Source organism: Pollicipes pollicipes, unplaced genomic scaffold, assembly GCF_011947565.3.
Source record: "Pollicipes pollicipes isolate AB1234 unplaced genomic scaffold, Ppol_2.1 Scaffold_3087;HRSCAF=3621_pilon_pilon_pilon, whole genome shotgun sequence".
Taxonomy (NCBI): Eukaryota; Metazoa; Arthropoda; class Thecostraca; order Pollicipedomorpha; family Pollicipedidae; genus Pollicipes; species Pollicipes pollicipes.
The window spans coordinates 23208718-23229579 of NW_023596225.1; the positions used below are offsets into that span (position 1 = coordinate 23208718).

A 20862-nucleotide genomic window follows, 5' to 3' on the forward strand; every position below is an offset into this window, starting at 1 on the left:
GGTCCCCAGATCCATCAGGCCCATACCGGCAGGGAACCGACTATGCAGTGCTGGGGGTGTCATTTGGTGGTGCGGTACTGTGGCCGACATTTAGGTCCTTATTGACTCAGGGGTCACAGGTCAGCGCACAGGTCCTTCTCACTGTCCTTTGAAGGCCCATCACCGCAAGCTGGGGCCCCTGACTAGACTCCGACCAGCCCTTCGGTCACTTGGACTTCCTAATCGGACCCCTGACCTTCGGTCCCAGCGAGAAATCCATGCTCTTCGAGCCTCCTCGAGCACTGCCTCTGGGGAACTTGGGACCCTTGCCAGCACAGCGCCGCCTGTTCCGCGCTGTGGGGCCTGACGGACGCTGGGGCCCTGATCAGTGTAGTTCCGGTTGGTGTCTGCTTGGGAAATGCGGCTTCAGGCTCACGCCGAAACAAACAACAAACGAAACAAACAAAGTTCGTCCTAAATTTAATTGTTTTATCGCCTAACGAAACTACCATAGAGATGTTTGGCCTTATCTTACACTTCGTTGTCGCCTCCCAAAATTTGCCTTCGCTGAGAGCCACGGCGTGACTTTGACCTTGCATAGATCAGTGGCATCACTAGGTACATCTAAATTTGGTTTCAAAAGATTCGTCAATTTCCTACAACTAGACAAAATTTGGCGTGGTTACGCCGCGCGGTTCGAGAATTTTGGAAAAACATTAAAACGTAGAGAGCGGGGAATTGGCCACCACCCGAGAGCGCAAAAGCGGAGCTGCTCCGCTCCACCAGATCAGCTTCCCACGCCCTACTCTCCATAAGGCCGTTAGGGCCCCTTTGCAATCCTCATGGCCCTGGCTGTTGGAAGGTGTACCCAGAATGACGGCAACATTTCAAAGCCAGACAGTCTGCCACTGGACCGGGTCGGACCAGCGGCACTCATCCGCATTCGGCGAAGTTCCATCCGGCTACGGTGCATGAGTGAAACTTGCTGCTAATTGGAGATCCGGCTACTTCCCAGCATTTCAGAACATTAGTGCCAGTGAGACGCCTTTTGCGCCCCTGGATGAGCGAGGGGATCGCAGGCGTGAGAAGTACCATTAATGCATAATCACTAAAACGTGAGCTGCTGGAAATCGGCACCTTCGAACCCCATGCCAATTGGTCCCGCCAATGCACTGTTAAGTCCTTCACAGCATTCACTAACTTACGCACCACGTTGCCTGAAATTGGACAGCTTTGAGGCTGACCGGCACCGCGGACCAAATCTTCAAGGACACAGGGATGTTCATGCGCTTGGCGACATTTCACACAATGTCTCCGGTAAACCGATACCAATCACCGCCTCGTCGAATATAAACGAGTCGTGCGTTGAGCAGCCGGGCGAAAGCTGCTGGACATTACTAGCGTTGGCTAAGCGTACCGGCATTTCGGTCCGGCCTTTACTGCTGGGGTGCAATGGATATACTTGTGCGTGCAGAGCCGGCACAAGGGACTCCCTGGTGCTGATCTCCCCAAGGCAGGATTTTTTTTGTAACTTGGTACTGACTTATTTATCGTCCTGTCAAGTTCGTACATTGCTGGTAAATCCTGTACGTGGCCTCTGCTTAAATGACTTCTCCGCTCGTTTTGGAGGGCGTTGGTAGTCCAGTTGACGCTAGTTCCTTCTTATTTCATTGATGAGTACCCATGTTTACAGCTTTCGAGCACACCACTTGCAACGGCAGACGATGGGCTTTCTACTCACACAAAGCATGTCCCTGCATCTCTCTCTTGGTTGCCGGGTGACAGCCCCTCTGTTCGATCACTAATGTAAGCAACGTTGGGCCAGGTTGGAACCTTGAGCGCAGCTATACGAAGGCCGTTTTTTAATTCACATCAGTAACGCTAGCGATGATATGTTTAGATAGGAAAGGTGAACAATCACAATCACAACAAAAGCAGGAGTATTTTGGGCACTCTTGGTCTGACTGCCCAGTCGCCCTGACGCCAACTGGGCAGCACGCAATACCTCGCACCGCGTTAAGGTGGTGCCCACCGAGAGGGTCCTGCGTATTTACCAACTAATATGTACCAGCTCCCGGCTGTGCCCCCAAACCGACTGGCACGAAGCCGGCTGGGAGCAGGGGACAGCTGAGAACCTTGTCCGCCCGCTTGAGAGGCGCGCGGAGGCATCCGGGGAAGGAGGCACTGTGGCCGGTCCCCGCCCCTGGCGTTGAAAGAGATAGACGGAAGGAGGCTATGTTGTACCGCCAGTTGAAACCGAGTAATTATTACGCATGATGTCACGCATCCGTATTTAACTGAAGTCCTTTAGTTCAATCTCCGTCCAGTGTTTGAGCGGACCGCGTTGGATGTAGCAATACTTATGACTCGAGAACGCGAAGGCTGAGCTTGAGTACAACGGTGAGTGGCTGAGAGTTCGGAGATTGCCTGTTCTTCAGCTTTGTTGGCCTGCGCGGAAACGACGGCATAGAAACTCGCCTGGGAAAGCACCGCTGTGCGTGGGTGAAGAGATCATTGAGCTCGGGGTTTGCCCCGTCGTTTCATCGCTTTCAATTCCTGTTTATTGTCCCTTAGAGTGGCAGAACTTGCGCTGTTGTGATGAACGCTCGCAGCTGTGTTGCTAACCGATCGCATTGCTGAGTAAAACGGGTATGGTTGCATTAGCGACAGACAATCTGTTTTCGGTTCAATAAAGGCCAGCCGTCTTGATGGTTATAGACTGAACTTCAGCATGAGGAAACCAACTTTGCACAAAAAAAATTAGATCAGCTTCCAAAAACTAGACTTGAGCATAAGGATACCGACTTCGCACAAACATCAAGGTCAGCCTCCAGGTCACAAATGCCGGAAAGGTCAGCTGGTCATTGGCCAGAGAGCGTCAAACCAGGTCGTGGTGACCCTACCGCACCATCATGTGACACGCAAAGCCCTCGCGTCCTGCCTGGCGACAGGGCGAAGGCAACATTGTCCATGGAACTGGACGATTAGACTCTGAGTGGTGGGTCCAAGGGGTACGAAACAAGATGTACTTAGCAGGTACTGTGAACCCAAGGCACTCGGAACGCGTGTAGTAAGGAGAAAGGCGTGGGGTATGCGCCATTATCTGTACAAACGGGATCGTCAAGCTATATTTAAAGTCACGATTATGAGTGCCAAATTCATGTGGGCTTTGCTGGTAAGACGTAAGTCCTCCTGCGAGTCCGGAGAGCTGGGTCATTTTCTCTACCACAAGCTATTACTAGCCAGACCGCACGCTGACTCGGTTTGCATCGATTGGTAAAGAACAGTCAAATTTGAGCGATCAGGCCATACTGTAATGAACGAATGTCGTTTCAACCACCCACCGCAGCGCAGTGAACTTTTAAGCAACAAAAGATAGCTTCTCTTGTCCTATCGCAAATGCCCGAATCCTTTTTCAGGTGGCCAACTGCGATTTAATTATTTGTGAGAATTATTGCCGGACCCTTCCAACAAAAAACAAAATGTATTGCGTCAGTCGCGCAGTTTTGGAGAATAATAAAATATCCACCAAGCTAAATGGTTTGTCGACGTGACCACAAGATTGCAAATTTCGTAAATGACGCTTTGAAGAAATGAAAAAGTGCGGCAAGCACATCGTATAACGAGTGTATGTAGTGGATACAAGCGCCACCTTACATAAATGAACTTGGGCACCCAGGTGGAGTTTTTGAAATGCACCCAGGTGGAGTTTTTGAAATGCACCCAGGTGGAGTTTTTGAAATGCACCCAAGTGGAGTTTTTGAAATGCACCCAGGTGGAGTTTTTGAAATGCACCCAGGTGGAGTTTTTGAAATGCACCCAGGTGGAGTTTTTGAAGCTTTGTTTGTGTCGGTGAAGGATACAGAACATACAGTTACGTTGAAAATGATCCTTGTTGAAGAGAGTGTTGCACACATTTGTGTGGGGTTTTGAACTTGACAGCCATTTCGAAGACCATTCGGTGCTGTGCACTACAATGTCATTTTAAGGCTAAGCACCCTCTTGTTTTTTAGTTTGACTCCCGCGAACTTGGGCAGACTATTTCGTGTAAACCATGTAAAGGTCGCCAATACATTCACGACGTCACATAAACGTCACACCGAACGCCACCTCATTGGTCATGTAATGCTGAAGACCAAGAACGGATTTTATATATGTTATTCGTGGATGGCGCACGTCAGCACGATTAGTGTCATCAGTTGGTCTTAGCCATTTTAATGTGCTGAGTGCAAGATTCGAACATAAACAAACGTTTTGTGTTGAATCCATCCACCCGTGGCGGGATGGGTTCAAGTCGCTTTAGGGCGCTCGCTGTTTGCCCTTGGCAGCAGCGGTCGTGCTAAAGGTCAGTTGACGTCTGGGGGGCAGGACGGACCGTGCCGAGCATTGCGGCACGTAAAGCTTCCGCCATTAAATTCTGCCGTTCCCTGGAATTGCGCGATCGGATGGTGGGGGTCAGGGCTCACACAAGCGCTGCTTAGCGTGAGTGCTGGTCCCAGAAATCCATGCATTCGAAGGATTCGGACCAAATTGGTAAGCAAAAATTTAAAAATTGTGCTACATAATACAGGAAATTGGGTAGTGGTGCGAGCCATGACGGAAGTGAGGTCGGGAACCATATATCATTCAAATAGCGCCATACCCAAGTATATAAATGTTCGCAAGCCATATGAAATTACGAACAAATATACAAGAACAACACAAAATGGCAAAGTAAGCGCACATAACAGTATAAGGGTTTAGCAAGAACGTGCCGGCAAGTGCCACCTCTCAGCATGTTGAAGTGCCACAGGTGAGTCAACCCGTCTGCTACAGAGCCAATTCTGACACGGTTATCCAGCAGCATTTCTGACGTCATACAAACGCTTCATGACGAAATCAAACGATGATGCATTGAGGAGTTCTTTATACAAAATAATGAAATGTTGTTGGCTAGAGCAGTCTTAATCACCTGGAAGTACTCAAGTCATTACGCACAAGCATATGTCGTCATGTTTGAGGCGGCGCACCGCCGACAAGCAGAGTGTGCGTCTCGCGTTGACCTGGCGGTTAACGACAAGGTCGTTGTCGCAGATGTACAGTGCTTCCGGAACTTAGAAGCTTCCACCTGTCAGAGCAATGGGCGAAAATGATGGTGCTATTAATCATGGGCTATCTACTCAGTCGGCTGTTGTGGACCTCCTTCAGATGGCGACGAGGACCTCCATCTTGCAGGTGCATCGTAATGCGCCCGCCCCAGGTCCCTGGTCACGTGACCTGGGTAGATATCGCACGGACGGCGCGCGCAGGCACCGATATTGCAGCGAAACTGGTACACAACACTGGTCATTTCTCAGCATACCCGGGTCTGGGACAAGTTGTTGTTCATAACAGGGCTGGTCACTTTAGGGCGCCGGTAGAAAATGATCAGCTTAATTTTGTCATAAAGTTCCACAAGCTGGCATTTCCTGGGCACGATACCTCGGATCGACTTCTCGTCCTTTTGTATGATGGCAGCAGCCTAAAAAAGGACGAACGAGAAGATCATGATAAGCAGATCTCTCTTCTCTCTCTTCCGCCCTTGATCTCTACCTAAAAACGGGGCCTAGAGCCACACATCACGCCTGAGACGTTATTCCTGTTAATGCTTTATGAACGCCTATGAAGTTTTCTGACGACCGAGACGCATGATGCCCTCGCTTTTGCTCTACGTCTCGTTTCACATCTCCCTCTCGCTTTCTCTAAAAAAAAAATGTGGCCTAGAACCACACACAACGCCTATAACGCCATCCCCGTTACTGTTTTACGTACGCCTCTGAAATATTTTGGCCATTGATATGCATGATGTTCCAGTGAAACAAAGCAATTCAGAATTGAGGTTTGATACAAAGCTCCAAAAACTAGTACTGAACAGACCTATAGCTGACGACTTTTAGTGTCATTCGACCTGTGGATTGGTGTAGGAGCATTCCAGCAACAATTTGCCTGTTACGACTTCATGAAAAGTTTGCAATCGTGTACAGACTAGAAGTCGCGGGCAGACAACCGTCGCTGTGCGGTCACAGACCTTCGAAGGTCATGTGCCGCGCCACGGGTCACAGGTCAACGCGTCACCAGTTGCCGGGACCTCCCCCGACGCCAGGGCGCGCGTCGCTCCGCCTGCGCCGGTTTCGCGGCGCCGTGCTGCCAGCGACGGCACGGCCGCAGTCCCCGCCGGGGGTCCCGCCGCGGCGAGCGTGCGCGCCGTGCATCGCGACGCGACGAGGCCGACGAAATCAGCGCAGGTAGGCCGGCCGCTGCCGTGTCGTGACGCAGCACCACAGCTGCGGCCCCGCGGCGCGCACCTGAGGGACCCAGAGGCGGGCTCATCGACGCTCGTGGTTTGCATTGACCGGGTCTCAGACACTTGCAGTTTCATGCAAAACTGAGCGCGGGCTCGGTGCCGTTGATAGAAAGCCGTGGGTCTGTTCTAAGAAATGGACTTGGGAAGGGTTTATGTTCACCAGGATGCCTGGCAAACATGGATGTCTGGCTACTTTTCCAGCGCAAACACGGATGGCACGTAGAAAATGGGCAGTGTTACAGCAGCGCGAAGCAGGCGATTAATAACACAATGTGATCAGGACGTTGGGGAGAGATTTACGAACGGAAGATGTTGCTACTTTTAAGAGTTAAAGAAGCTCTACTCTCCTGCGATTCGCCTAGAGTGAAAGACCGGGAGGCTATTAGCAAGATTAGGTTGTTGTTGGAGCTGCAGGACGTATTCAACTGCAGAGACTGTATGGCGATGCCTGCCTTTCCTCTTGGTAGGAACAGCGGGCGCCGCAGGAAATCGACCCACATACTTTTAATTTATCAGTTACGCTGGCCAGTCTCAGGAATCTGCATTGTCTGTAAGGGCCGATCGAGTGCGTCTCTGGTTAACAACCACAATAACACTGAAACACCAGAATGGCGAAAGCGGTACGAAAAGCGTAGAACGAGCAGCTGATACGCGACGCATTTCCGCGGTTCCGGCAGGTAAAGGGGCCAAGGTTGCTCGTCCATGGTCGAAGCCGGTGCGTCACTCGCGCTGCCCGTCCCCCCCCCCCCCCCCCAACCCCAGTGGTCTCGTGCCGGGCACTGAAGCCCGTGCTATCCTCTCCAATACACAATCCCAAACATAAACAAACAGAGGCCTACACGATGTGGGGGGGGGGGGGGGGGGCAGTGAGTAGTGCCGTCCAGTAACTGAAATGTAGCAGTGGAAAGGGGTGCCTTTCGTGCTTGGTGGTTGAAGTTGGAGACAGTTCGCCTTTCCGCCCGTGCGTCTGCAACCGAAACAATGTCCCCCTTTTGTATATATGCATGAATTGGGTGGTGCATAAATTGACATTCAACCCAAGGTTGCCTTTAATCTTGTTAGCAAGGGCATTGCCGGGGAAACTTACGTCATCTGACGAATTTTGCCACGGTAAAAGTTGATTTCGCAAGGTCGCGGCATCATTGCCGACGCAAGTAAAAGCGTGTTGAAGATCAACTTTGGTCATTTGAATAAGTTTCAGAAATATTTTGTATAAAAGAATCAGAAATAGTCTTGAAACTTATCTCATTGCAAATGAAATCCCCTTAACAAAATTTGGAATGCAGCCGTCGCGTTACAAAATTTGTAAACCGGCCTGACAAGCCAACCTGAGCGTTTAAACTGAGTGATTCATTGCACGGTGCGGCATGGAGACAAAGCCGTGCACAGGCCTGTGCCTGCCTGTGGATTGTGCTGTCCAAAATAACTTCTGTTTCTGGCAGGTGATTTCAGCCACAATTCTTGAAAGTATTTACTGATGGTGCTCGTTTGTTTTGGCGTCATTTTCTTGTCTCGACACCGTGAAATGAATTTACCTTACAATGCTTCGGATGCAACGTGTTTTTACGGTTTTTTATTTTCTATTTCTGGTAACGTGGCGCGATTAATACCGGAATATATTTTTCTACGCCACAGGTAGGCGCCCCTTTCGTCTTCCTATCATTGTGTGATAATAAAGAAGCCTATTTGTAAAAACAGGTACCGATAGGATTCCGTCCTTGCTGGTCAATGCATATGTCAACGGAGATATACGTAGGTGGCCCACTTCAGACCAGAAAAAACAGTTTATTTCATTGACGTAATAACCCATCTATAATGTCCCTTTTCTCCCTTGCTTGGTATATCTACGACGATAGAACCGATGACGAAAAGGGCCATGTTGCCCTTTCCTACCCCCCCCCCCTCCCCTCCCCCACCCCTCCTCGCCTACTTTGGAAGACGTCCTGACTTGCAGCCATGTTTGAATAGCATTGACAATGCCGTCACCAGCTAGTCAGAACAGCCCTCGCTAATGCGCACGCTGGCATTATCGCGACTTCGAACTTTATCGCACTTGCAATCTGGCTGGAATGGCATGGTCGTACATGCTTCAAGTGGCTCACATGGCATCTGTATAACCTCCATGATCAAGAACGCACATCACATTCACATTGCATTCTAGACGCGGGATAAAGCGTAGCAAAGCCGACCTTTGGTCGAATTGCCCCCATAAGGTCTTCTCGATGGGCCATGCGACAGTGGACAACCGTGCATGTGGCATTCAACAACTTCCAGTGCACTAACGCTGATAGCGTGCGCGTGATATGAGATAGTCATTGCAGTTGGGCGGTCCAACATTTCGGACGAGTACTGCGATGGGACTGCATCGTAGTCCAAACAGGGAAGCCGATTCATCACCGATCTACTCGATATGCATACGAATACCACGATTCCATCAGCTATTCCTAACCTGGTGCCATAAGATATTCTTCAACTTAAAAAACCGTGATAAGAACTTGGGGCATTGCAGACTAGTCTAAGCTGGGTCATTCCACAATAAATCGATCAGAGGACAACAAGGCGCCCACTTCAAATTTGACGAAAATACATGTATTTGATAATAATACGGCCGAAGCATGCTATTGCATGTTTTAGAGCCCTACGGCATTCTGATTAGGATGTCAAAGCAGACAGAAGACATTTTTTGGGACTGTGGACAATTTATTTATTTATGTTTTCAGTGGGTTTACGTCTCTAGGTGCTCTGGGCGCCAAGATATGGCAGAAAATGTGCAAAACGGTCAGAAAGAGCAACAGCAACTTTGCTGGCTCGTCCGCACGTAACGCGTGACACGTGCGAATGCAAACCTTGCACCAAGTGATTCTCCGACGATTGGCAGCTCACCCATTCGTCCTGCAAAGTGATATGCACCGAAATTTTAAACGGTACATTGCTGGGCTCCTTGAGATGAGATCACGTCCCTACCTGCACAGCGCCGAGATGTGGCACAACACCTGAAAAAAAACAGCCGAATTAGTTTTGCCAGCTCGTGGACGCGAGACATGTATGGCTCAAGACTGGCACCACGCCATTCCCCGATTCCCCTATCAAAGCGTGCGACTTCTGAGCCGCTCGGAGCGGAGAGGCCGCGAGACCTCGGCCACCTTTTGACCTCAGCCACTCTGGTTTCTCAGCTATACGCCCGCGAAAATAGGAAAGATATATCGGGACAGTATTTCAAAGCCACCTTGGCATTTATGACGTCATGATAACGTCATTCAATTCCTGCCATTTCACATGTCATGCAGGTACCAAGACCAAAAAATAACATTGTCGGGGCGTTCCCATCTGGCGTTCATGAGCACGACTTCCAGATATAAAGGCCGTCAATTGGCTCTCAATCAATATTGTGCAAGACACTATGACGTAATCAAACCACAACGCATTGAGGAGTAGATTCACTATACAGATATTTGGGCCGTCTGGAGCAGTCTTTTCCATTAAAAATTATACTAATAGTTACAAGTGAGCCTGTTTCAACGTACCTGATGTTTGCTTCAGTAACTTCAAAAGTGAAGCATTCCCATAAAGCAAGGCATGACAGTGTACTACGTCACATGATCTCCCAGATGGTTATTTCATTTCAAAAGCTCATACAAATGTGGAACACCACCTTTAACATCAATTCTAAATGAGGCACCGGGTTTTGAACACAGGCAGACTGCGTGGCTTAAATTCCTTTTCGGTGATGTGCGTAATTTATTCAAAATTTTCGGTGTTCACTGTTTGCGTTTGTTACTCCCAAACTGATAAGGACTAGTCGCCGAACACGTTTTGTATTTTTTGTTACCTTCTGTGAGCCCTGAGTGTAAGAGTGCTTGCGTATCATAATATGTTTTGCCTCTTACGACTGTTCTCACCTTATCACTTCATCAAATGGCATGTTATCAACGCAAAACATCTAAAGAATAGTGACAACTAAATATGGAGTCAAGTACTTAAATACAAAAATGTAACAACATGAATGCTGAGCCTGTTACACTATGCATTTTCAGTAATCACACATCCTCGCCCGCAATGACACACCTACAGGACTTGCGGGTTTATCTGTTTCCACTGATCGGTGGCTAGACTACAGCGAGGTCACTGCGGCGCAGCTCACTTCTGCGGCACTGTGGAGCCGGGCGAGCTACCCCCCCCCCCCCCCCCCCTCTCCCTTTCCTCCCGCACCAAATTTGCGGCGCACGTTGCTGGTTTCATGGCTGTGACCAGCACGGCTGAAGGCGTCTAATGGCATCAGTTTAATTACATTCAACTGCACTTAACATGCGTTTATCTCGAAACCTCGTAACGTAACTTGATTGGCTTGCAGGCCGAGCAGGACGACTGTGTTTCCAGCGGAATGGCCCTTTCAACATAATGAAATTGGGATAATCGCTGCATTGTGAGCGCAAAGCAATCTTTCAATCTGAAGACGTGCACTCGTAAGAACTTCATTCAATACAATTCATTGTGCCATACACCACGCCAGTGATCGAGTATACAGCACACATCTCTGGTGCTCTTGGCTGAACACTACGTGTCCTCGTAACTGAACGGCAGTGGTGTTTTCCGAGGCCTCTGAGGCATTAGTGCGTGACGCGATGTCCCATGCCGGGGCGCCACTGCCTGGAGGTCTCCACGAACCGTGCCGGGAAGCCCGTCCCTTTTAATCAGCCCCGCCGGGCGGCCGCGCGGTCAGGAGAATTGCGCCTTAGGGCAATGCGCTGATTGTTTCAATAACAGCCTGTAATTTGTCGCCACGCGTCTCAACACCGCTAGGGATGACGACAGCGGACTGGTGCTGGATTCGATTGAGATTAGATTCAAATCAAGGGGCACACCAAATATTGGTAAATCAAGTTCCATTCGAGTCCGTTGTGTTTCGCATGATTCAAGTCAGAGTTGACTGAATTCTTGCTTTTTGAATTAGTTGGAGCAGTACACACTCAGCTTGAATGAACATCACGTTATACATGTCCATACAGGTTCGAAAATAACCCTAAGTGTACATGTATATATATATATATATATATATATATATATATATATATATATATATATATATATTGCATGCCGAAGCATTGGCGTCTCGTTGCACAAGTTGTGCCATGCAATGTTTTCGAACATAGTAGCTTCAACCAGGATAGTTTGGTAGCGGATGACAGAAATACACTACTATGTATCTGCTGACGTTACAGATCGGTGGCGACAGAGTGTTTTTTTCCGATGCCCCTCAGATTAGTGCTATTCACAAATTGTTTCAGCCAGGTTCCACTTCACATATTGAACAGTATAAAGTACCAAATAAGTAGGCTTATTACTCGTTATAAGAATCGTGGCTGGCCTCAGCACCTTGCGACGAACGTGATCAGTCTGCCACGTGGCTTTTTCAACCGACGTGACATTTGAGACGAGTGACTTCCAATGCACGCTTCGCGGCGTAGCTGTGGGTTCAAGGCGTTCAGTGCAAGGCTGGACGCTACCGTTGGTTCTGTTCATGTCGTGAGAAGCTCGCCCGCTTGAAGAACGTTGCTCACCGTCAGTTTCTTCAAGGCGGTATGCGGCTCTTATGATGATCTACCATGGAGTATGTCTCCGGTAGTAGCGTAATAAAAGTGGTGTCTCTAACCCGTAACAGCTGACAACGGCCCTCAGCAGATTACGCTGTCGTCATGACAACGGCGGTCGCGACAACTGCAGTTGTCGCGGACTCGGAATGCTTTCTGGGGCTTACAGGAAAAGAAGAAGTGTAGTGCTGTTGCAAAGCGATTACAGCTTAATTTGGACTCGAAAATAACTGAAATGAATAATCGTATTACATATTGATCGAGCTGCACTGACACTATCCCGTGTGACTATTAGACGCAGGTGCCGGATGTTGAGTATGTTTTGGAAACATGCCCCAACGGTAAGACACTCCCTTTAACAGTAATTGGGACGTCCTTAAGAGACTGGCTCATACTTGTATGAGTCTTTGAACTGATATGGTCATGTTCATGATCATTCTCTGCATTTCACGGTTATGCCCTTCTTACGACCTGAAATGGTCGTTCGAAGCTAGATGTACGCGAACTTGTGCGGACTATTTTTCGCAGTCTGATGCGAAGTTATTCGATATGCAGGACATCATATTATCGCGGTTTGTAATGGATAGCATATGCATTTGGGCAGTTCTACAGATTTTGACGTGCAGTGAAGCTGATAGCCGAATGCACGGTGAATAGCGCACTAATCGAAAGCGCAAATGCGACTAAAAGTATGGCATCATGGAAAATATACAAGAACAATACAAAAGAATGCAAAAACGCTCCCAGATGCCGCTAATAACGTACACGCCTAGACCACTGACGCCATCTTCCTGCACGCAACGTACAAGCGAGTCGCTGCGTCCGCTACAGCGACTGGCGATCTGGCAACGACTCTGACGTCACGCCAGTGTTCCCAGACGTTGTCCAACGATGACATATTCAGGAGTAATTTTACTAAGTGTTGAAATTTCGTGATTTCAGTCAGTATTTTGCATTTAAAAGCATACTTATTGTTGCAAGTGAGCTTTTCCACCATGCCCAGTAATTCCCTCAATGTCTTCAAATATCGAGCATTGTCTTTAGGTGTGGGAAGTGTTGGACGATCGACGACGAAAGCACCAATCATGAATCAGCTCCCAGCTAACATGGGATCGTTCGATTAATGTGGAGTTGAGTCAAACATGACTCTGGACGACGGTTTTTGTGGCTACAACCTGCTATGAAGGTATAGGTGTGTTAATATGTTTATTTTGTAGTCAGCTCGTGTAGGACATTTTTTGCTGTGACACTGTCAACTACGACTGTCTGGAGTCATGACCAAAGCATAGACACGTTTAAAGTACCATTGGATGGCTGCATTGGTCTACGTCATGTGAACCAATGGTTGAGAAGCCCTGTGAGGCTGATATGGGGTAAACCTGGCCCCACGACATGGCCTGTGGCGGCACAGTGCAAGCCCATGTCACCTCAACAGCTCCAGTTCCTTCGTCCATGATTTATGATACTACAATTACGTGTCACATAAGCAGTTAAAAGTTTTGCTTAAACGAAGCCATAGTGTCGAAGGTCAGAATTGATAGTTGTTTCGGTCTTCTGGATGCCATATTACGAGTGCTTGTGGAAGCGAAGACTAACGACGCTTAGGACGCTTTACGAAACCTTAAGTATCAACAAGACGCGGCGATTCCCAGTTTTCATAACTTCGTGGCCCTAATGTCGTCATGGAAGTCTACATCTCAGTTCTGGTACTCTGACCGTACAATCATGCATCCATCCGTTTGACAGCATCTGCCAGTATCTGTTTTTTTTTTGCGTTATGATAACAGTGGCGTTCATCGTTGCAATGACTTGGTAGCCCACATGGCAGTGTGGTGATACAGCCAGCTTCGCCGCAACCCACAGCGATGCACGATAAATCAATTAACCAGCATATGTTCCTCACTGGCCCTCGCCGCTCTAACCCCACTCCCCTCCGCAGCGTACCGCTCGCCTGGAGTCGAGCGCAAGGTCACCGAGGTCATGGCCACGATGAACGTGTCAGGCGCCGAAGACAGCGTCGTCCGGCTGGAGTATGTCGGCTACAACATCCTGATCCCAACCATCTCAGCGTGCGGCGTGCTGGGAAACACGCTCAATCTGCTAGTGCTTACGCGCGGTCAGATGAAGGCCTCCATCTATATATACTTCACAAGTGAGCTGGGGGGGGGACATCAAGGGGGGGGGGCAGGATCACGCCGTCCTGGTGCTGTGTGCTGGTTGTGGCGAACCCCTGCGCACAGTGAGCTGATTGGGTGGATGACGATTTAAGATATGCTGTCATGTCGCGTAATCTTTGGGTCTTCGCGCTATCCATGTACTTTCCGTGGGTCTTTGGAATTACGCTGTCATATCCTTTAAAATTAGGAGTCTGAATGTTGGCAATCAGTATGGCTGGTCACGGTCTGGCAGTTCTGCAAGGAAGAAGCTGCATTTTCATCGCCCTCCATGCCCAAATATTTACATGGTCAAACACTGCTGTCGCCGTGGGTATATTGCTGGTCTATCTGTAAACGAACCCACAATTATCATGTTTGGCGTGAGGTGACTGACAATAACTCAAACATCAATCGTCTTGCCGCCCACAGCATCAATCGGCCGGGTTGGACGCGCTGGGCCCTTGTGTCGTTGCCGATGCTGGGCCCGCTGCTGCGCCCATTCGTTACCAGGCCTCATCTGCAGCGGCCACCTGCCGCGCGGCCCCGTCCACTCCGTCTGCCATTTCAGCCGACAAAACAAAAACAAAACAAAACGAACGACGCCAATATCCGAATATAAACAGCGCGGCTCAGACACATGACAACACCACGTGATCTGCCTGTTCGCAGCCCTGGCCATCGCGGATCTGGTCACGTGTCTTCTGATATTCTTCAGCGGCATTGCCAAGGGCGCTGCCGCTGCCAGCTACTGGTGGCAGATTTTCGAAGTGTACTTGTACCTGGGCGTCGGCTCGATCTCGACCACCGTCTCCATAGCGACCATCGTCATGGTTACCGTTGAGAGGCTGATACTGATCAGGTGAGCTCTTCGTATACACGCTCTTGTTGCGTTATTTCATCTCACTCCCACGGAAAGGGAATGATCGGGCCCGAGTGCTCTTGCGTCCAATCTCGGTCTGCCCTGTGGATTAAGGCCCAGTCATATGTCAGCCCTGCAGTGTTTGTAGCTGAGCTCAGCGATTCAAGTGCTGGGGTCATGCTTGTAGAATGACTGGTAACTTCCATTCATGCACTTCAATACACCAGTATGAACGATCAGTTTGTGCGATACACAAACTGGTTCGCAATATTACTTCAGTCATTGCCTGTGCACGTTATCTGCTGGAGTAATTTTCCGCCAACGCCATCCTAACCTACACATTTTATTCCGCTGTCTCTTAAACTAAATTAACTTTACGCTGACCTTGCGTTGTGCTGACCATTGTTGCGGACGAAGAGTACCAGCGAATCGTGTAGTAATTTTACGTTGTCGTTAAACTCATCCCCCAAGACAGTGCTGGAAATCCTTATCCTTTTAGTATATTTTCTTGCGTGATAACTCGTTCTATGTAGATTTGGCCTTCCGATTTCGCATGCTCAGCAGGTAGGTTTAATATATCGCAGGGAAAGTGATAATGTGAGCGTGGACTTGAGAGTGAGCGTGAGAGTGAGAGCGAGAGTGAGAGCGAAAGTGAACGTAGAGAGAGTGGAAATAGAGAGGGAGGGAGAGAGATAGAATGGAGAGAGAGAGAGAAAGAGAGAGAGAGAGAAAGAGAGAGAGAGAGAGAGAGAGAGAGAGAGAGAGAGAGAGAGAGAGAGAGAGAGAGAGAGAGAGAGAGAGAGAGAGAGAGAGGAGAGAGAGAGAGAGAGAGAGAGAGAGGAGAAGAGAGAGAGGAGAGAGAGAGAGAGAGAAGAGGAGAGAGACGGAAGAGAGAGGAGAGAGAGAGAGAGAGGGAGAGAGAGAGAAAAGCGCTCCATCTCCCGACTCTCTTCTCTCCTCTCTCCTCTCTCGAGAAGAGAGAGAAGGAGAGAAGAGCTCGGAGAAGCTCTTTGCTGTCAGCTGTACTCAAGGGCATTTACGCTCCCTTCATAGCAAAGTGGTCACCCTGCAAACGTTGCTAACGTTAACCGAAAGCGTTTTTCGTCTGGGAAAAACTACTTTTTGGATTACAAAACGCCATTTATTAGTGATAACTTATTATGTTAACATCAATCGACTTCCAAAATCCATGACACAAAATCGCTGGCATGCGCTGCCTTCCCATTATAGCGCGATGAAGGCTCCAGATGATTATGTGGAAGACAGAGCTGTCCAATATATGCATGGCCTCTTACTGCCGTCCATGGGTAAAAAGCCTAAACTGTGAAGTGTTAAAGCGGATACATTCATTCCTAGTCGGAACAAGTCGCCGCATTGCGCAGTCGATCTCAGTGTTTTCTCGTCACCGGTGTCTTAGCCAAATTATAAGAATGGTCAAAACCTATGATCCATGATTTCCGATAGGGTGTGCGTGACCAGGGCAATCAAACGAGACGCTGACGCGCATATAACTATGCAGCCTGTTCTCGGTGAACGCTGGATTCCGTGTAGGCTGCTGTCCAGAATATCCAAAGCACTCGCGCGATTTGGTTTCTCAAGATTTCTGGAAAAAATGTTTGGTGCTCTGTTGTGACGTTTCATGTCGTGACGTTATAAGTAAATGCTTTTTGTTCAACATGCTTCCTTGTTAATTAAATCAAGCACATCCTCGCCCTGATAGAATGCCCGTCTGGCATGCTGTGCGATCATACCCGAATGTTCAGTATGGGCATCCATTGCGCGTGTTTTCACACCACAAACGTGTTTCTGGCTTCTCTGGTTTCGGAGCAGCGGCGGTTTTTTAGGAACACTGCACGGCGGTACACAACCTGAGCGGGCGGGCAGGCGGCAACCAACGTGCCTGCGGAACGCGCGCGGCGGGCCTACATTGTTACATTAACGGAGCAATGCACCATAACTGAATGCTAAAAACACATAACAACGTATATCATTGTACCCAGAATTGAACAACAAACACGGTTGGTTAACTTTCCTATCGCCACAAGGTATGGTCTGGTAGGTATGATGTTGTTAGATAAGAGTGCGACTTTCTGGGAAAATCGACCTTTACCTTGGAACAACGGGATCAATTTTTGACCGACATAAACATAAAAGCTACTACCAATCGCTAGGTGTCGTTGACACCAATCACCAATATTTTCGGCTGAGCTCTATCTTTAGTGGTCAGAAAACCCCCGAGGGATCGCACCACCCTCCCACCCCCCCCCCCACCCCCCCCCCCCCCCCCCCCCCCCCCCCCCCCCCCACCCCCAACCCTCATCAGTCAGCGTCATGAAAAACGGCAAATTTGGACGAGGGATATTATGCGTTTTACCTCAGAACTAATGACGTACCATAAGCGTCATGATGTTACCACACCACTAAAACATCCTCAAATATAAGATCTTTGCAAACGACCTAGTGTGATGAAAACACGCGCGGCACGGAAGCTTACGTCTCTTCGCCATGACAGGGGCTTGAATAATGGCACACAACTCGTGCACAGTTCACAGACGTATGCCGAGGCATGCACGCGCCACTTAAACAGCATAGAGGATTCAATGTAAATTACACGTCTCCTTTCTGCGTAAATGCTGCTCTGAGAAGCTGCTCACATCCAATCTATTTTTAAACCACGCTGCTTGACAGCACTGCCAGCAATCGCTTGAAGTTGACTGAAATCGCGTATTTCAAAGCATGTCGGCCGGTCGCAAGCCGTCAAACACAGCCCCGTGCCTGCGGGGCGTCACGTGCGGCGCGGACGCTCCCAAATGAAATAGAACGAAAGCCCACCGTAGACCTGGAATAGAGGGACCGATTCAGCTGGGTAGCTCTCATCGTCTCCATGCGGAACATTGTAAGGCGGAGACAAGACAAGACGCCGCTTTTAAGACGACAGATTACAGCATACACGCGTGGAAATGTGCAAAGGTGTATCTAAAGAGAGGAAGACTGCTGGCGTTAAGGCGAAACAATGTCTCAAAGAAATTGCATCCTGCAGTATTTCAAGTTTCAAAATTATCGGCGTAACCCGGTGGCAAGTTGGCAGCCGGTTATATCCCTTGGCTTGTATGTTTGCACTGTTCAGTGAACCACGTCGATTTGAAGTGTGAACAGACGCGCTGGTTCGTATACAACGGGACTAGGAGCCTTGTCTTCAGCAGCAAGCTTGAAGTTTGGAAACTTAACGACGCAGTTAAAAAAAAACAGCATGCATGTGGCAAGTCAAATTAGGACGCGTGGGATCTGTGATCGAAGATTAGATTGATTTCAATAACCCGTATGCTGACATAAGGTTATCTTTAGCCGTGGCCATCTGGAATGCCGGTAGAGATTACGATCGGCAATTGAAAGGACTCAAACAAAGTCATCTGCCGGCGTTGTAGCTATTTTCGCCGAATGCTGATATAGGTGCTTGCATAAAAATATTTTGCCACTTGAATCGTTTCTTGAAATATGTTCGTACCGGAATTTTCTGGCAGCGTAGCTTGCTGTTCGAACACCTGGTAGCCAACTCTAGTGTTCTGAGGTCAAAGAAAAACTTCGTCGGTCTGCCAAAAACTCCTGCCAAATAGAAGACAGGTCCGGGCAAAGTCAGTTTGATATCGGTCACAGTGGTCACAAGCACATGTTGTCGGCTTGTCGCTTATTGAGCGACATGCGCGTGATGTCCACATTTGTGGATACCGCACGTATCCACAAATGTTGCCGTTTCCAGGACCGCTCCAGGGGGCTGTGGGAAGGCAGCCCATTAGGAATAGCGAAGATAATTATTCAATGGTGTGATGGCAATGCTCCAGGACGGTCGGATCAGCATCAGGATACTCGAAACCATCCGCAAGGTGGCCTATCATAGTTTCAGCCCATGTCAGATCATCGGTCAAAATCACATCACATATGGAGATTTTAAACGCGCTCAGTGTTGTGGCGTTACAGGCCTACGATGTCAGGCGGATTCAGGCAGCGGCGGTCCGATGCGAAAACGCTCTTTGCGTGGCGGTCAACCGGTGTCTACGCAGGCGCAGACTAACTCCATCCGAGGGCGCTTTTTACGGATCAAAACAGAAGCACGTGAGACAAAAAGCGCGCGGACCTTGTGAGGCGCGCAAGATCCTTCAGGGCCCAAAACGCTTTAACCACGTCGCGATGCGCCATCATGGCCTCGATCCCCGGTTTTCCAAGGGAATTAAGAGCAGGAGTTGCACGATGGTGCTTTTTGGAGCCGGTAGTTACTCTTGCAGCAGAGTTGGTTGTTTTGTATTTGTGTAGTCGACGTTTGGTTGTAGCACACCGCATGACGTGGGCATGGTGAGTCGTCCTCCACACACCACCTGCCCTCGACCATTTCAATAATTCGTAAACCATTCCAGATCGGTAACCCCATACCAACACCGCTTGGTGAGGAGGACGTCGTGGTCGACGCTATCGAACGCCTTTGATAGATCGATCGTCATTACCGACGATACAAGACCGTCGCCGGTGTTAGTGACCAGGCGTTCGACTGTGGCAAGCACGATATCCTTGATGGGGTGGCGCAGCTTATAGGCATGCTGGAATGGATGTAGCAGCCCCGTCGCTTTCAAATCCTCCGTTCGCTGCATGCAAGGTGCATTTTCCATGGTCGTGGTGAGCATAATGGGCAGAGATATGGGCCTATTGTTGGAAGCTATAGCCAGATCACCTGACTTCGGAATTGTTACAACACATGCCGCGTCCCAGCTATCTGGGAACCTTTTCGTCATGAGGGGCAGGTTGATGAGTTTTAAAAGATCTTGTTCTTCTGCTTCTGGTCGAACAATGCTGTGCAGGCATGGTGGGTCCAAGGAAAAGGCGGGGGGGGGGGGAGGGGGGCACGCCGCCATGCATGAAGTTTTGGCGCCCCTTTGTGGCACCAAAATGTAATAGTGAAGGGCTACTAAGACCTTAAGTTCGGAGCAACATACCTTTAATTTTCAGGAGGTATCAAATTCCAGGCGCACCGCAAATGGTCCCAATCTTTGATTTTGAGAGGCGGACTTCCAAGGTCACCGCAAAGGGGCCCATATCTTCATGTTCAGGGGAAACCAAATTCCAGGATCACAACAATGTGGTGCCTCCCACCTCGAGCAAAGCGTTTGATCGGCGTGTCGAACGAGGGGCTAAAAAAAATTATTTCGGGGAGTCATGACTTCATTTTTCGAACGAACCCAATTTCAAACGGCACCACACAGGATCCCAAAGCCTTTATTTTTAACAGACGACAAATTTCGGGTTAAGTGCAATAGTATCCCTGCCGCTCCCAGGACGAAATCCAAGATCGGCCTATTTGGCGAGGGGGCACAGCAACATTAATTTTGGAACACGGTTACATTTATCTTCTGAAGGCGCTAAGTTCAAGCGGACCATTTAAAGGGTCCTAAAGTCTTCTTTTTAAGAAACGCCATGATTTGTTTTGCCTTCCATCCTGGCCAAATTCTGGATCGACTCCTTCAGCAAAGAGGCATCCAAAAAATTTGTGAAGCACAATAACCTCCATCGTCAGAGGCACTCAATTCCAGGGGGCGTCACAAAGCGCCCCAAAACGTTCATATTCAGAAGACAACAAGTTCCGGGAGGCGCTGGAGCGTTCGTGCCTCCCCATTGACGAAATCTTGGATCGGTGCATTCAGTGATATATGGAGCTCACATTGCATATGCATCGCTCGAGTCACATTTTCATCTAGAATTTCAGCAATTATTTACTCCTTCAAGATGCTCAAAATATGCAGCGCAAGACTTCATTATTTTTATGACAACGCCACAACATATTTTATATATTCCAGTGAGCAGGCCGCGTGCTTTACTGCAGGAAAGTACCGCATCAAACGTGTGCGAATTTCAACGGCTTTGTCGCTTTCTTCTACCACCAACATTTTAATATTCACGTTCTCACATGTCACT

General features: G+C 48.9%; 1 protein-coding gene across 1 annotated transcript in view; it reads left to right on the plus strand.

Annotated features, from left to right (window-relative positions):
• Positions 1-4572: 4572 nt before the first annotated feature.
• LOC119089908 (putative G-protein coupled receptor B0563.6) overlaps positions 4573-20862 on the plus strand; it is a 40596-nt gene continuing 24306 nt past the window's right edge. Inside the window, exons 1-4 of the mRNA XM_037212714.1 lie at positions 4573-4581; positions 6149-6242; positions 13829-14041; positions 14715-14904. Of these exons, the coding sequence (XP_037068609.1) occupies positions 4573-4581; positions 6149-6242; positions 13829-14041; positions 14715-14904 (506 nt within the window). The remainder of the gene's footprint in view (positions 4582-6148; positions 6243-13828; positions 14042-14714; positions 14905-20862) is intronic.